This window comes from Ursus arctos, unplaced genomic scaffold, assembly GCF_023065955.2.
Source record: "Ursus arctos isolate Adak ecotype North America unplaced genomic scaffold, UrsArc2.0 scaffold_30, whole genome shotgun sequence".
NCBI lineage: Eukaryota > Metazoa > Chordata > Mammalia > Carnivora > Ursidae > Ursus > Ursus arctos.
Genome location: NW_026622986.1, coordinates 25348448 through 25366298, shown reverse-complemented (window position 1 = coordinate 25366298; position 17851 = coordinate 25348448). Strand labels below are relative to the sequence as shown.

The 17851-nt window shown below is 46.3% G+C and overlaps 1 protein-coding gene across 1 annotated transcript in view; it reads left to right on the top strand.

Annotated features, from left to right (window-relative positions):
* The window catches only part of CAMK1D (calcium/calmodulin dependent protein kinase ID), a 412299-nt gene that overhangs the window by 343890 nt on the left and 50558 nt on the right, over positions 1–17851 (top strand). The window contains exons 4-5 of the mRNA XM_026478648.4: positions 5003–5141; positions 11162–11288. Of these exons, the coding sequence (XP_026334433.1) occupies positions 5003–5141; positions 11162–11288 (266 nt within the window). The remainder of the gene's footprint in view (positions 1–5002; positions 5142–11161; positions 11289–17851) is intronic.

The window sequence follows — 17851 nt, the reverse complement described above, 5'->3', positions numbered from 1 at the left end:
TGAGAGAGTCCCCCCAGGAGCAGGGTGCATGGGAGCCAATGCCAAGGGAGGCAGTGAGGATTAAGAGAACAGGCTGGGAGCTGGGCAGCTGCCTTTTATGGGAGGAGGGAAATCCCAGGGACTGCAGAGTCAGGACTTCATTGAGGAAAGAACTGGGATAATAGGCCCTTTCTTTCTCCAGCTTGGGTGAAAAATACACACCTCTGCCAACGTGGGCCTTGGGAGGTCTCACAGGTGAAAAATGCTTCACTTATAGCCTCTCTCAATCACATCCTACATATTTCAAGATCACCTTCCTCCTAGGACTACATGTGAATGGGGGAGATGGTTCTAGAAAAACACATTTATAATCAGCATTGCTCTGGGGCACATAAAGGTTACCTTGCTTCTTAGCCATGTCCTCGGCTCTTTTCCATGGTCACTGTCTAGTTAGGTGACAACGGTCTTTGTAAATTTCAAGGCATATTTGCTATAATACTGCTTTATTATTATCTCAGCATTACTGCTAGTATTTCTCAGACTGCTCTCTAAAATTAACAGCACAGCCTATACTGTTTGGCTTTTGAGGGAAAGAAGTTTTCCTTGACCCTCATCGGGTCCATGGTTAGCTCTGAAGATGAAACCGACAAAGACAGACTTGTGGGAAGAAAACATAACTCTTGTTAATGAAGTTTGGCAGTTACTTGGGATCCTTCTCCAGAGAATGAAGACCTGGGGGAGTGATCAGAGCTGGAAGCTTTTACAAAAACAATAAATTTGTGAAGAATTGACAATGCAGAGGGGTTTGGATCAGGAATGGTAAATGGTGAGGAGTCTAGGGAGGTAAGAGGTTAGCCGAATGAAGTTTGTTTGCACATTCCCCTGGTGCAGTCTGTGGGCTGATAGAGTCTGTCTCCAATGAAAGGAGAACATTATTTCTTACCTTTAGACAAAAGAGGGGGAATTTTTTTCCTGCATTTACTGCTTCTCAATTGCTTGCAGCTCAAAGTAAATTTTGTGTCAAGGAGGCCTATTTTGGGTGACATATTCAGGTTTCCTGTAGCCTTCTTCATATCTTATTATACCTAATTTCTAGAGGGACAGGTTTTTGGAACCCATTTTTCAGCATTAGCACAAGTATTGTCTTTTAATGAATGTGTAAATATTGTTATAAGAGAAAAACACATTTTAAATTATAATAAGCAGTGAGTTTTTAACCATCCCTTTAAACAAGGGACTAACGTCTATGGAAACTGCATGGAAAAGTTCAAGTGCACATAAGGAACAGCTCGGTCTACCCAGTACTACCAGTGAATGTGTGGTATGCTGACTAGTTCATGTCGCGGTATGCTGTGGTAGATCCAGCAAAGTTAGAATTATGTTTCTTGATGATGATTTTTTAATTTGAAGACATTTACACTACTCAAAATTTTACAGATAAACTGAAATTGTGTTGAGATTTCATATTTGTATATTTAAAATTCACATGCAGGGATAGCAGTGCAATGTAATAGACAAGGAAGACCGGAGACTGAGCAAACCCAAGTTCAACGCAAAGGCAGGTTGTCCTAAATTAATGGCAAAGTTTAAATTGAGAATAATATAGAATTTTTGATTGATCTCTGTCCTCTCCCTTAATCTTTAATAGCCAGTTTCTTTCTTTCTTTTTTAAGATATAATTTTATTTATTTGAGGGGGGGCAGAGGGAGAGAGAATCTGAAGCCAACTCTGCGCTGAGCCTGGCGTGGGGTTCGATCTCATGACTGTGAGATCATGACCTGAGCTGAAACCAAGAGTAGGATGCTTAACCCACTGAGCCACCCAGGCGCCCCAATAGCCAGTTTCTTTCTCCATATACACCCCCCTAATGAACCTCGCTCCCATAGCCACCATTAATTGATTTTATTTGTTGATCTGTCATGACAGTTCTACGCCTTTTCCCCAGTCACCTGACCCCTGACCCTTCTAACTCTGTTCTGAAGCTTGGCGTGTGATGCTTGGCTCTCTTTGGGGAACTCCATTTCTATTGTGGAGCTGTAAACCATGCACTCGGGAAACATGCTATAAAAGGATATTGATTAAAGAAAGCAACCTGTCAGCCAGCCCAGCAACCAACCACCCAACCTCCTCATGATCTGCGGGCCTGAAAATGAGACATGCCCCTCACCACAATTCTAAACTTACTTCCCCATCAGTGATTCTGGGATTCTGGTTGTTCACAAAGGATTTTCAAAATAAGTGGGTGTCTTAGCTCAGGCTGCCTGTTACTAACAAAATACCAGAATCAGGGCAGCTTAAATGACAGACATTTATTTCTCACAGTCCTGGAGTCAAGTTGCCAACTGATGTGGTTCCTTTTAAGGACTCTTCCTGACTTACAGGTGGCCTTCTCCTTGCTGTGTCCTCACATGGCAGAGAGAGAGGGAGGGTGGGAGAGGAGAGAACTGGACGGACTCTGGTTTCTCTTCTTTTAAGGACACTAATCCCACCATGGGGCCCCACTCTCATGATCTCATCTAAACCTAAATACCAGCCAAAGGCCCCATCTCCAAATGCCATCACACTGGGGCTTAGGGCTTCAGCATGAACATGGGAGGGGGCAAAAACAGTACGGAACAGTAGCCATTTGAAAGGTATGCTTAAGGAGATTTTTTTAAAATATACAGTGATTTGCAAATTTTAAGGCATTTTTATGAGTATCATTACATTTTTTTATTGGCAAATTTTTAAACTTCTCCCCTGTGCCTTAGTTTCTAAGGAAACCAGATACTAAGCACTGTTCAGAAGAAGAAAGCCCTGGTGCAGTGTGAAATTTCGGAAGTGAAATATCCGATGTGTGGAGCATGGAGACCATGACAGAACATGCTACAGTGACAATTACGCTTTGACTCTGATGCTTCAGTTCTTACTGCATTGCTGCCCGATCGGAGGGCAAATATTTGATTGACTACAGTCTATTAATACCTTATAGATCGCATAGGAGAAGGGAGGACTTGGAGAGAATGGGAAGCAGGAGAGATGACTTTTGAAGGAGGGCAAGAATCTGGCAAAGGTGGGTGGTAGAGTACTCAGGGTGGGAGGTGGGGGCGGTGGGAGGGGTGAGCATTCCTGCCCAAGCTCTTTCCGTAGCCTGCAGAGCAGAGGACATGAGCGGCAGGCAGACCAGTAGTAAGAAAGCACGGGAGCACTTGGAAGGGGTGCCATGATTGGAATGTGGGCGGACGGTGGAGGAGGAAGAGGAGGGGCACAATCCAAACAAACCTTTCCTCCTTTAGAGCTAATGCAGCCAACTGGGCATAGTCACTGGCCCCTAGTGGGCACCTAGTGAATCTTAAATGAATGCTTGAAGAGATGATCAACTGATGTGAATACACATAGGTTCTGTAGGACACCCTCGAGGTCTGCAGAGCTCTTCCACTGAAACTCATGGCAAGAAGGGTCTAGAAACACGAAGCCTGGTGAGAGCTTGATGTCCTGCTGCTGAGAGGGGGATGTCCTGAGATTTTGGTTTACTTAAGGATGGACCATTTAGACAACCCTGGTCATCAAAAGGTAGTTTCTCCCTGATGTTTCCATTTCTTTTCTCTCTCTGAATTGCTTATTTCTCCTGAGCGTCTTTCCTTTTCTTATTTTGATTGCTCAGTTTGCTTTGGAAACAAGACATTATCCAAGCACAACATCGCTTAGAATGACTCTCGGTAATGGGAGACACTTGAACACGTAGGCCTTTTATAGCTGCAATTGGTTTTCTTTATTGGTTTTTTAAAAGGAAGGTTTTGGTGGATCAGATATTGCACGTTAATTGCCATGACTTGCAGAAAATGAATCAGAACTCTGTGTGTGTGTGTGTGTGTGTGTGTGTGTGTGTGTGTGTGTGTGTGTGTTACTGCTAGGGCATGTCTTTTACTATATCTATTAAAGCTGTAAAAGCTGTTTGGGAAACTGTTCTATGATTTTAGTATTTCAAATAAATTGTCTTCAATGTTTTTGGAAATTGTGTTTCTTTTTATATAAGAGAATAGTGTTAATATATCCCTTGAAGCTAATTTCCAAGATGGCTTAATTCTTTGACAGCAGTGCTATTTTTCTTCGAGAAGTATGTATTCTACGAATTTGAAGGCTAAAGTGTTGAATTGTTCCTACTCGGAATTGTGCAGCTTTGTTACTTTGTTAAGCCCAGAGCAGCAGCAAATATCGGGGCTGAAAGGGGCTGTAGGGGTTGCCCACCAGGGTTTTTTTGACCTTTGCCAATCTAGGCAATAAATGCAATAAATAATATACACAATAAGCAGAAAGAAAACATTTCGTACGGCCTGAAATTCAAAGCAAATGAAAAGTAAATACTGTCACCAAAAATCAGTGTTAAGCACGGTAAGGGGTGTCATTCTTCTTTCTCTTTTTGTAGATCACAATTGGCTTTCAGGTTCTGATGCCTCTGAGGGTAGCCCCTACCTTCTGTTGGATATGGTTGACTAGATTAATCCCCTTATTTTAAAAGACTGAGGTCCAAAGATTCAAGGAATGCCCAGGCCCCCACCATATTAGGAGCACAGAACTTGGTCAAGAACCCAAGCATAGTGTTAGCTGTTAGCTGTTCACTGCTTTGCCCACAACACTGCCCTCCCATTCTCCCAGCCCTGCAGACCTTTAAGGATCCTTTCTTATGTGAAGGAGGCATCCTATCCATCATCTCCCTGTATCTGATGATGCCAATATTCTGGAAAGTTGTTCTGACTATATTGTCGTAGCAGGATGGACGCCAAGGCCAGAAGAGACTTTTCAAGTCTTCCCTTTCTTTCATTCTGGATACCCATACCATCCTGACACAGAAACACTTCCCTGGTATAGCTTCTGGGGAACAGATGGGGCAAAATATAAATCTGAAAATGAATTTATTTTGGAAATAAAATTTGGTTCTCTTGTCATATTGAAATCTCTTATTGATGGCTTTCCCTGAACAATTTCACAGGTCCACTCAAATTTCTTATTTGTTCTTTTTTTTTTTTAAACAAACAAACAACAGTGTATCCGGTGGAGAGCTGTTTGATCGGATAGTGGAGAAAGGATTTTACACAGAAAAAGATGCCAGCACTCTGATTCGCCAGGTCTTGGATGCTGTCTACTATCTCCATAGAATGGGCATTGTCCACAGGGACCTCAAGGTAAGGCCATCACTCAGCAACATCCTCCGGACTACTCTCCCACCTCCAGTGCACCCATCCAAGAGGATCAGCTCCAGAAAATGGATGAGGTTGCTTTGATGATGATATGGGTGGAACGAATGGTGGACATTTGTGTACCACTGGTTGTCAGGCCCTTGGGACCCAAAGAAAGATGATGAAGATCAATGAGACTGGCCGTGATTTGGGAAATTTTATAACCACTATGCAGCCAGAGGGCCCCAGAGGGGTAGGTTGTATATTTTGTTCAGGACATATTGGCCACAAAAACCCATTTCCCAGTCTAGTTTCTCACAGTCTTCCCCCAGTTCTGGCCCTATTTCAGCACACCACACTGCGTGAAAGAAAGGGAGCGGGTATGTAGAGGGCTTGACAGAAGAAGAGAAATGGAATGTTATCCAGAAAGACAGGTTGAATGACCTGTGATCACAGCCTTCCCCCCGTGTCCTGTAGGTTACAGTCTTATCTCTTTTTGAGGAAGAGTTGGCACACTAACCTCACCCAATAGCACTGGAGGATCGGGGCCTTCATTGGGCACCTTGGCATTGCATCCCTCCCTGGTCAGTATGGATACCGAAGGGTAGATATCAAATATACGCCATCAAGGATAGATATCGAACATACTGATTGGAGGAACAGCAAAAAGCAATGAAGGCTGTACTGAGGCTTCATTCTACAGAGGCCACAGGTCAAGACAGAAACTCCACCCCAGCGCACATACCTGCCACTCACCTCATAAACACAGGGATTATATTGTACTGTAGCCATGCTCTGCATGACCATGTGAAATCTAAACCAATTTAAAGAACAAACCAGAAGCCTTTTTTAAAACAGAATTTCAACATCTGCCCATTATCTAGTACTAGGTGTGAATAAATGGTATAGATTTTCTTTTCATAAGGTCTCACTGTGAGGTTTTCTTCTCTGTGGAATTTTCCAGCAACTAGGGTAGAGGCTCCCAAATGTTAGCCTACATCAGAATTGTCTGGCCCCATCCCAGAGGTTCTGGTTCTGTGGGTCTGCAGTAGGGGCCCGGGAACTCACATTTCTCAGGGGTTTGCAGGTGATGCTGATGTTATCCTGGGAATGTCCTTGGGGAATGGCCCGACAAGAGTATTTGGGAATGTGGATGGAGTCCTTACAGGCTTTGCCCTTTGCAGGCTTCTTGACAGCTGAAATGGGCTGTGAGCACAATTAGTTAATCTTCAGGACCTAGAGGTCCTTTAGAGAGCTAAGCCCACTTGGCCCCTCTATGCTAGGTGGCGGCGCCTGCTCGGCTCTCTCATGCCCTCACCGAATACCAAGTCCCTGCTTCTAGAACACAGGAGGCAGCTCTCTGAACAAGTTAGAGTGGTGACCAACCGCAGAAGTGTCATGTGTTGGGCCGAGTGGTCTGTACTTCATAGAAATAATTCCTACGCAGAGACCATTCCTTGAGGGGCTCTGTGTATTTCTCCTTCGCAAGGCAGATGGGCTGCACAGGAGAAACTGCTTTTTCCGCCCACACAGCACTTTCAGAGAAGTATTCAAGGCTCCCAGCCCCTGCAGCTTTGAGACCGTCAGGCTTATCACTGTGGAAAAAACAGTGCCATGTTGGAACATTTCATCACTGCTTTTCAGAGGCACAAAGGAGTTTGAGCTCCATGGCAGAAGTTGGGCTTGGGTTATCAAATTTGCGTAAACATCTGAGAAAACGAATACAAACTATATGTTCCAGGTCTGAACCATAGAGAACATGATCAGGTTAATTTAAGATTAGGGCCTGATATGGGATGCCACCCTACCCTCACATGCAAACACACCTCGTCCTCTTTCCTCCAGAAAAATAGTCTTGTGTCTTCTTACCCCAGGAAGCTACTAGAGATAGTCGGTTGTCCTTTTTTCAAAACAAGGGACTGAGATAGGAAGTGTCCGCTGCTGCCCCCTCAGATCAGGATAGGGCTTCTCAGCCCCTGCACCATGTTCTTTGTTGTGAGCGGCTGGTCCGTGCATTGTAGGATGTTGAACATCCCTGACCTCTACCCACGAGAACTCAGGGCACTCCTGCAGCCGTGACAACCAAAGACATTGCCAAATGTTCCCCGGGGTTGCCGAATTGCCCTCAGTTGAGAGTCACTGGATTAGGAGTGTGATTATGTGTGACATTAACTTTATAAGAAATATTGATTCAGAGCTTTTAAAAGCTCATTATGTGAACTATTAAAGGGTTGGTATTGACTTTCCAACTCCAGTATTGGCCACCTGTTGTCTTGCAAGGATGTCATAAAATAAAGGACGTTATTTTTTCAGGTGAGTCCTGGGCCTCTTGGGACCCCAGGCAGAATTGCCAGATCCCTCCTGGGCCCCCCCAACTGACCGAGCCCTCCTACTGCCAACTGGGGGTCTCCATCTGGATTACCCCCGAGCCTGTCTTTTCCTCCACTTTCCTGTTCCCCATCTCCCCTCAAGAAAAAGCACCACCATCTTTACTAAGTCAGGAGATGCTTGTAGGCAAGTACTGATCTAGGTTGTGAAGGACCAGTCCCTTGAACCCTTCTTGGTAATTGTCCTGTAAAAGAGTGCCTTATTGACCCAGATGTATCCCCCGGAGGAAGAATGTGTAAGGAGGGGTATTTGGCTCCATGGGAATCTCTTGCTTAGATGCATCCTTGTTGAGGAGCCTGAGGTCATTGGCTTCCCACTCCTGGCTTAGCTGTGCAACCGCAGAAGTACTGGGACAGGAAGATTAAAAATCAGAAACTCAAGAAAAGTCCTCTGTGCCCCTGTGATCAGATCCTTACTGTTCATCATGAACCACATGCATCTTTTTTTTTTTTAAGATTTTATTTATTTGACAGAGAGAGAGCGAGAGAGCACAAGCAGGGGGAGCGGCAGAGGCAAAGGGACAAGCAGGCTCCCTGCTGATCAGGGAGCCCAATGCAGGACTCGACCTCAGGGACCTGGGATCATGACCTGAGTCGAAGGCAGGTGCTTAACCAACTGAGCCACCCAGGTTCCCCCACATGCACCTTTTGATGAGATTATTTCACCCCATTTTTTTAGCACTACTAATCTGATTATTGATTGGCCCATTTTATTCTCTCTTCAGACTCCTTGAGAGCACCCTCAAGCATACATTTGATTTTCTTCTAATCACATGCTTCATCCACGGAATTAATGTCACTGTGCATGTTAAGTGCCATTCCTTCTCGTGTTATGAGTTTGGGTGAAGGATAGTATTTTTTTCTTTTGGGTTCTGTTAAAAAATGTTATTCTGACACTTGTTAAAATAAAGTCTGCTGAAAGCAGGGTATCATGATAGGGGAGAGAATTGGGTTCAAGTCCAAGTTCATCAGGGACATGTGGGGATTTATAGCCTTTGAGCAGAACGAGGGTCATGGATGGCAAATTGCTAAGAGAGAATATCAAGGGTGGGGGATTCTTGCTAAAGGCTGGCCAAGAATCTATTAGACATTGGTAGACTCTCTCCCTTCAGCAAACTTGAGTTCAGCCCCTCCTGAATCTTCTTTCTGACCAGGCTCCGTCTTTGGACTCTGTCTTTAGTCCATTGGCTCTGCCCATGCAGTCCAGGCTGAGCAAGAATCCCACGGAGTCACTTTGCTGAACATCCCCTACCCTTGAGATCGATCAGACTCCTCATCCTCCACCCTCCATATCCGCCCATCCTGGCCTGCCTTCAGCAAGGATCCTCTGAAACTGGTGTAGCCACAATCCCCCCACCCTTGATATTCCCTCTTAGTAATTTTCCATCCATTGACCCTACCCCTGCTCCTGGGTATGAATCTCCCCTTGTCCTTGTTATATTAGGACTTGAGTCCACTCTTCCTCTCCAACTGTAGAACCCCATGACAGTGGTCCCCCCCAAATAAAGTTTTCTTAACTATCTCTATCAAGTGTCTGAACACACTTTTTTTTTTTTTTAACAACATCCAAGGTAGGAGGTGAAGAACTTGGCCAGATATCAAGGGTGAGGGAATTCTCTCTATGCTAACTCAGCAGGATTCTTGCTGTGACTGGACTGTGCAAGCCTGGCAAGACAGGAAGGACACAGAAGGCCAAGGTCTAGGCCTTGTCAAGAAGAGGGCTCAGAGGAGGCTGAGGAGGGGGGTCTTGGGCAGTTCTCAGAATTTCCTCACAGCAGTGGTTGCATATCAGAATCCCCCTGTAAATTCTAACATCCAGAGGCCCGGGTCCATCTCAAATCTGCTGAAGAAGGCATGCAGACATTTGGTGCTGTCACCGTGATTCTGCTGGGCAGCCCAGCTGAGAACCACTTCTCGAAACAGGCCTAGTCACTCTATGAGAGAATAGCTCCTCAAATTCAACACTCAGGAACCAAAGATTCACCACAAACCACTGACAAGGGATACTCTTGCTTCACTGGTGGGGACGGGAGAAGAGCCAGACTGGAAGCGGTGAGGGGAAGTGGCTTCCCCAGCTCCGATCCTTCCTGTTGTGTTTCCCTCAAGGTTTAATGTAAAGGAGAGAAGTGATTTTGCTTATTCACTGTGTCAATCTTTGGAATTTTCCTAGTGGGGGAACAGGAGAGGTGTCAGTCCTCAACATTATCTCCCTCAGGGAAAACACCGTTAATTGAGGTGACCCTTCTGTGTTCAGGCTCTGCCCGGGCAGGACTGGCCCAGCCCTGAGGCTGGGACATCTCCCGCAGTCTCCCTGGGCTCATCTCTCTCTCTCTCCCCCATCTTTTTTTTTTTTTTTTTTTTTTTGCTCAGAATGATACCCCAGTTTTTCATAAAACACTATGCAATGAAGCTTCATTGTCTCCCTGCTGCACCCCTGGATTGCCTCCCCTCCGCCTTTCCTACGGAGCCACCATGGAGGTGCCCCTGACGTGCAGAACGGTAGTAGGGACAGGAACCGTGATCACACCTCTGCCACGTGTCGAGCGTTCCTACCATCTGAGCTCTGTCATGTACTGTTCTGGGAAGCAAATGAAGAACCACCGCAACCCATGTGTTCCAGAAAGGCAAACAGAAGGTCAGGGTACTTAAGGACACATGGCTATGAAGTGCTGGGTCTTCCGTGATGATGTCCCTCTATTTCCCAGAAAGTGGAATAAGCACGGGTCAGCTGGCTCTGGAAAGGGGAAAGCGGGATGCATCTACCAGAATGGCAGGACATGGGACGTTACCAAGGCCCGGGACAGAGACCCTTGGACTAGACAGAGGTTGCTAACAAGAGTCAGAAAAAGGGAACAGAAGAGCCCCTGCAGAAGTCATTTCATTTCTGGGGATCCCCTGTCCCTCAACCCAAGAAATAAACTGACAAGTCTTAAGAGGTTTTTGAGGCTGCCCCAATATAAGGTTCAGTGTTTCGAAGTAGACAAAGTACCGATAAGGCAAAGGGACTCACATTTCTTGAAAACTTCTAAGTGTCCAATACTATGTGGGATCCTCAACACTGCTCTTACTAAACACTGCTTTTCTTAATGCATTTACTACGCCCGCAGGTCAAGCATGTTCTTACTCGATGATTAGATTGTGTGGCCTGATCAGAAAGGATGAATACTTACAATTTGCATTGACATGGTTGGAACTGGAGGGTATTCTGCTAATAAGTGAAATAAGTCAATCAGAGAAAGACAATTATCATATGCTTTCACTCATATGTGGAATATAGGAAACAGCGCAGAAGATCGTAGGGAAAGGGAGGGAAAACTGAATGGGAACAAATCAGAGAGGGAGACAAACTGTGAGAGACTCTTAACGATGGGAAACAAACTGAAGGTTGCTGTAGGGGCCAAGGGTGGGGGGATGGGGTAACCAGGTGACGGGCATTAAAGAGGGCACATGATGCAATGAGCACTGGGTATTATATACAACTGATGAATTATTGAACACTACATCTGAAACCAATGATGTACTATATGTTGGCTAATTGAATTTAAATTAAAAAGAAAGATTTTGTGGCTTGGTGAGTCTCCCACAATGAAGTCAGCTTTAAACACACTTTGTCCATTTTTTTTCATATTTTCTTTACAGCCCGAAAATCTGTTGTACTACAGTCAAGATGAGGAATCCAAAATAATGATCAGTGACTTCGGATTGTCAAAAATGGAGGGCAAAGGAGATGTGATGTCCACAGCCTGTGGGACCCCAGGCTATGTTGGTAAGCGCGGTGTGTGTGTCCGTGTCCGCTTTGTCCGTCTTCAGCGCCCGAGCCTGGCGCAAGATCACAGCTGCCTCATTCCCCTCGAGGGGAGAATAAAAAGGCTGAGACACATTGGAACAAGTTAGAAGAGAAGCAGTTTCCCCCGAAACCTTGTCATAGTTGGGGAGAAATCCTGTCTAATTTGGGTGTGGGCCTGAGTGGAGGCCTGGAGTAGATTTGGATGAGTTCCCGGGTTCTGATGCCGGAACTGTTGCATACATATCCGTGTTTTCAAGTGATTTACAGCGAGGTAGCGAGATAACGATGAGGTGCAGACACAAGTAGAACATGTAAAATGTTGAGATAGGAGCGGCCAGAAAGAGAATATCGACGGGAGGAATCTGCTTTGTACCTTGATGAAGTCACTCTTGAAGGAGCCAGTCCCGATTGGTAATGGAGAAGCCAAGATTAAAGGCTTTCCTAAAATCAGAACCCCAGATCCAGATCCTTTGTACCAAACATTCAGAATGCAGAAAAGGCTACGGCAGAGCTGAGCACTTGGATGCTAAGAAGCATCTTCTGTCTTCTGGGGACCTGGACAAAGGCCATGGGCGGTGTTGGTGACGTTTTCGAGACTTTGATTTACGTGAATGTATTCACTCATGCAGCAAATGTTTACTAAGGTGCCTACGATGTCCCAGCTGCTGTTCTAGGTCCTGGGGTGAAGGCAGTGCATGAGACACATGGGGCACCTCCCTCAAGGAGCTCACATTTTAGTTGGGAGTGACAGACAACAGACAAAGACGCGAAGAACGGGGTTGTTTAGGCCATGGTAAGCGCTATGAAGAAAATAAAATGGGAATTTGCAATAGAGTGGCAGGGCACTGGGGGGATTAGGATGGCTAAGGGCACAGGAATGACACCAGGGTATTTGCCTGCGTGTGGAGAAGCAGCCAGCCTTGGGACTGTGTGGGGACAGAGTGTTCTAGGCAGAGGCATCAGCTTGGCGCCAAAGCCCTAGGTGGGAAAATCCTGAGGAGAGGGTACAAGCTGGGAATGTCTGAAAGCTGGGGGAAATGGGGTTGGAAAAGACTTTGGAAAACAGAGAACAAGGCTGAATTCTCGTCGTACACACCATGATGGCTTTTCCTAATGAGAACAGGAAGCCCGCCCTGAAAGAGAGGAGGGAATGTTCTATGACAGGCATCATTCCTGTTTGGTTTTACATACAACTGCACAAACTTACCAGGCCAGGCTGAGGAAAGCAAGCCTCATACCTCAGGAGCCTGGGGCCCAGCACATTGTGGGGAACTCCAAGTGAGCTCTGGGGCCTTCTCGGCCCTTCAAGTGCTGGCATAACATGGGTGTTAGGTCACAACTGTCTCATCTTTAAAGGTGCCCGAAGGACAGGAGAGAAGAGCAGGCTGAGGGGAATGGAGGATAACACAAAGGGAAGCAACAGACTCAGGAGGAGAGCGTGTCCCTGGTTGGTATGTGCACTGGACAGAAGGGTGGTGGTGGTTCTGCTCACAGAGAAGCCAGCGCAGCCCAGGCCTGGATGAGATTCATGGCGCCCTGCGCGTTCTCGGTTCTGGGCTGGTGAAGTGATGCAGCGGGACCCGTCTGTACCCAGTCGGGGGGACATGGAATCACAGCTGTGGTGTGAGGTGCACATGGGAACACACGCGTGTGCCCGGGGTGGGGCTCATGGAGGGAGCAGGAGTGTGTGCAATGTGTATGTGGGATTTCTCTAGTTCAGTTCAAGCCGCCAGGCAAGTGGCAAATGAAAATGAATGAGATGTGCTTCTCCTCCTTTCTCTTCAAAGACGTGGAGGAGAAAAGCCTGTTCTAACAGGTGAATCAGAAAATGCGAAGGCCGTTGAGGTCATGGTGTGCGGTCTCCTTGCCAGGCTGGCTCTGCTGTCTGCAGTGTGGTCTGCAGCCCTGACCCCACCCCCCCAACACCTCCCCCCCCACCCCCCCCAACCCCCCAGCCCCCCCAGGCCAAGGAGCTGCTGAGGGCACCGTGCTTGCTCGCCAGCTTCTCCTTGTAGGAAGTTGACTCTCAAGCTGCAGGACAGACGTTCTGACACAAGTGTCCATATTTACATATGCATCATACTCTTCTCCTATTTGGCTCTGATGTTGGAAAGCTCTAGCACTTTCCAAATGGGTTTTTGCTTCTTTGCGCCTTGGCAGAACCCAGGAATGGCACATTCTCTGGGTTTCTAAGCGGGTGTTGTCTGAGTGGTCTGGTTCTGTTTAGATGTCAGATGCTGACCAGTCTGGGAACTGGGAACAATGTATAGATGTGGCCCTTGATATTACTACCCTAAATGGTGGCAAGTGGAGCCATCAAGTAATTCCGTTGTCAGATATGGAATTTTCTTTGAGTGAGGAGGGAGAAGAAGAGCTCTGTGGGAATGTAGGTGTTCTGATCATTCATATTTGTCGAGCACTGAGATGCGTGGGGAGTCCTCTTAGAGCAAGGAAGGGGATACGTTGGGAAGCTCGTAACTTGTAGACCTATACCTTGGGCAATGAGCAGCAGAGTTTGGGCTGTTTCCTCCCCTGCCCTTCCCCCTCCCTCCTGCTCAGGCTTGCACAGCAAACTCCTATTTAGCCATCAAAGCCCACCTTACATATTTCCCCTTTGGGCTGCTTTCCCAACACGCATCCTCTCTTTTGTCATCCTAGTTCTTTTCCTGACCATTTTTTCACCATGGCTCTGACTACATTGCATCAGGGTCCATACGTGTCAGTGCCTTTCCCACTGCACTGTGGGTTTTTCTACAGTGGGGATTATCTTATTCATCTCTGCACAGATGCTTGTTAAATTGATAAAAACCCAAAGTTCATGAAAATTAGCGTTTTTCTCTCTCTCCTCTTCTTCCAGCCATTTAACATGCATTTATTAAATTTCTGTTATGTGCCGTGCTCAGTGGTTTGGTGTTAGGGATATGAATATGTAGGGACGGCTTTTCTGACTTCAAAATGCTCACAGTATTGTGAGAGACAGAGGGCAAACAGGCAAATTGAATAATGTCTGGCAAGTGCTACATTATTCACCACTTAAGGATTATTTATTTAGTGCCTACCTGCTGTTCTAGGTACTGAGGATGCGTCAGTAGAAAGGAAAAGAAAAATAGATAAAAGTCCCTGCCCTCAATCAGGGTGCTTACATTTGAGTGAGACAGAGACAGACTGCATGCAAAGAGCTAAGTCTATTACTTAATATCTTAGATTGGTAAGTGCTATGGAGAAAAATAAAGCAGGAAGGAGAATAGGGTGTGTGTGTGTGTGTGTGTGTGTGTGTGTGTGTGTGTGTGTGTAGGGGGTTACAATTTTAAATAAAGTAATCAAGGCAGCCCTCAATAAGAGGGTGACAGTGAGGTCAAGATTTGATAGAAGTGAAGATGCTAGCCATATTGTTATTTGGAGGAAGACCATTCCAAGGATGGTGCAAAGGCCCTGAGGCAGGAGTATGCGGGAGCAACAGGAGCGGGGTGAGCAAAGAGGAGAGCAGTAGAAGGTGAAGTCAGAGAAGGATCAGGCAGAGCACGTGGAGACTAGGACTTAGAAATCATTATCAAGACTATGGTTTTAAGGGGCACCTGGGTGGCTCAGTCGTTAAGCATCTGCCTTCGGCTCAGGTCATGATACCAGGGTCCTGGGATCGAGCCCTGCATCGGGCTCCCTGCTCAGCGGGAAGCCTGCTTCTCCCTCTCCCTCTGCTTGTGTTCCCTCTCTTGCTGTGTTTCTCTCTGTCAAATAAATGAAATCTCAAAAAAAAAAAAAAAAAAAAAAAAGACTATGGCTTTTACTTATAGCCATGGGAGGGTTCTGAGGCAAGGCATGGCACGATCTGACTTTTACCAGGATCCTTCTAGGAGACAGGCGGGGATTAGGAGAGATGCCAAGGTGCAGGGCCAGGGTGGAAGGAGGGGGGCCAGTTAGAAGGCTCTGAAATTACCCAAGTGAGAAATGATGGAGTCTGGGCTAGGTTGGCAGAGTGGACATGGTGAGAAGTTATCAGATTCTAGATAAAATTTGAAGGTAATGTCATGGAGATTTTCAGGAAGACTAAAAGTAGGATTTGAGAGATACAGAAATCAATGGTAACTCTAAAGTCTTTTTGGCCTGAGCCCCTGGACGGGTGTGGTTTCCCTTACTTGAGATGTAAAAGTCTATGGAAAGAGCAGGTTGCAGAAATATTACCGGGGCTCAGATTTTGATTTGTTCAAGTTTGCAAGGTCAAAAAGGCAGTTGGAACACGAGTCTGGAGTTCTGGGGAGAGATCTGGTCTGCAACAAGATACAGTCAATTCTCATTATGCACAGTAGTGATGATCTATGACATCACCTCGACCTGAACCGGTAAATACTGACCCACTGTTCCCAAGGAAGATACAGGGTGAGGTTCCTCGTGAGCCTCTGGTCCCCGCATTTTCATCTACTGATCAATGCATGACCTTGTTTTATGTGTATTTCTGTTCAGTGACACCTTATTTAATACATAGTCTCGATTCATGAATGTTGAGCTCACGGTCCACAGCCCCATAACTTGTCCCTAAATGAAGCTTCTCTAGCCACATATTTTCTCTATAAGCACATCTCCGCTTCCTTGTGCCGGGAATACTAGAGGGCACTTTGTCACTGCACTTGGGGGCCATTTTAAACCATGAATCTACAAAATGCACAGAAATGTGAAAAACATGACACTAACTAGACCATGAAAATCATACTTGTTTATAGCGTGAGAGTTGAAATAGGAGGGCAGAGTGTCGCCTTGTTTGACCTCAGCTGGGAACGTGTGTCTTGGAAACTCAGCCTGAGCCTCTCTGCTCACGTCCAGAAGTGACCACAAAGGCATGGCAAGTATTGATTTGGGGGCTACAAATTTTAGCAAGTAGGCAAATTTATAAGTACGATACCCGTGTGCCCTGAGGATGGACTGTACTGGGGGGCTGACAGCCTCCAGATGTATTTTGAAGCCATGAACCTGGATAAAATGGCTAAGGGGGGGGGCAGGGAAAGATGGAGGAGAAGAAAGGTCCCAGGGCTGAGTCCTGAAGACCCAGGACTGTGAGGGGGCAGCATGTGAAGCAGGAAGAGAACCAGGGCGCTGTGGTATCTTGGGAAGTGCTTCAGGTTGGACAAAGTACTGTGTCAGTTGCTGCTGTTAACTCAAATAAGATGAAGACTGGGTGTTGACCTTTGGCTTTGGGGGCCCTAAATTATGGATCAGTTGAACGATTAATTGATTAAGTCAGTAGGAGTCCAACAGCTAGTGGGCAGAAAGTGAAGCGGGTCGTTGTAAAGAGGACCCCAGCATGCTGTCAACCCTGGGGCTGGACACCACCACCCCCACCTGCCCCCCACCAGTGGCTTATGTCTGCAAGGTTGGGACACTATTTGGGATCTTGGACAAAGAAGCTACGCCCCATCTCTACTGGGAATTTTCGGTTTGAACACAGTAGAACCCAGCCCCAGTTGGCACTCCCGATTCGGGGGGCTGTGCTGTCCAGGAGCCCAAGCCAGGTGCGGAGGGCTGCTGTCTCCTTTCAGCTCTAGTTCAGACTCCTTCTAGATAGAAATATTGGTTTCGATTGGTGAAGGCTGTTGTTTTATTGTTGTTCTTCTTACTGCTGTTGCCTAAATGACTGTTCAGCTAAACAGTGAATTTTGGCAACATCAAGATTACTTCAGTTTCAATGAGCTCTCTAATAATGAAGAAATAATGAAAAAAAGGGCTGTTCATCCCAAGTATCCCAGTGCACATGGTACCTGAGAAGGCAAAGGGACCTGAGCACCTTGAACTTCACTCTTTACCCTTAACAGCTGTCCAGATATTACATGTCCTTTATAAGGAACCAGGGCACTTGCAGACCATAATGTCACTGATGGTAGGAGACCGCAGGCATCTCAGCATCACCGCGTATGGGGTTCCCACTGCTGGCAGCTCCTAGAGCTCGCTCTAACACCTAGGGCCCTTCCAATGGAGTCTGGCCAGTGGGCGATACAGACCCATATAAGGTAGTGTGTTTGCAGTATGCAGTAACTGACACATTTCAGAAGCAACATTATAAATACAGGTGAGAGGGGGATCAGCAAGGGCTAGAATGAACCAGGGAAAAACTCATGGAAGAGGCATGATTTGAAAGAAGAGTAGAATTCTGGGCCAAGATGGGGAGAGTTACAGACGTGGGTAAGCAGGAGAACAAAGGCCCAGAGTCCCGAACTGCTTCTTGTCAGGTGTGGAAGAAATGAACAGACTCATTTGGCTCAGACAGGGGACTCGGGTAAGCAAGTACTTAGAGATAATTTAGAAGAAAGGATGGGGCAATCTGGTGGCGATCAGCTTCTCAAGGTAACAGGGTAGCCTTCAGTACGGTATTGACCTGAATTTGGAATCCATTTCATTGAGCCAGGTGTACCTTTGCCTTGGTGTCGCCAATAAGGGAAAAGTCGGAGCTAAGAAAGTTAGTAAATTACTTATGTTACTTGCTCTGCTACATTAATGAAAATATCCAAGTGGGCTCTCTTGAATCACTGAATAGAAGCAGTAAGTCAAAACCGGGG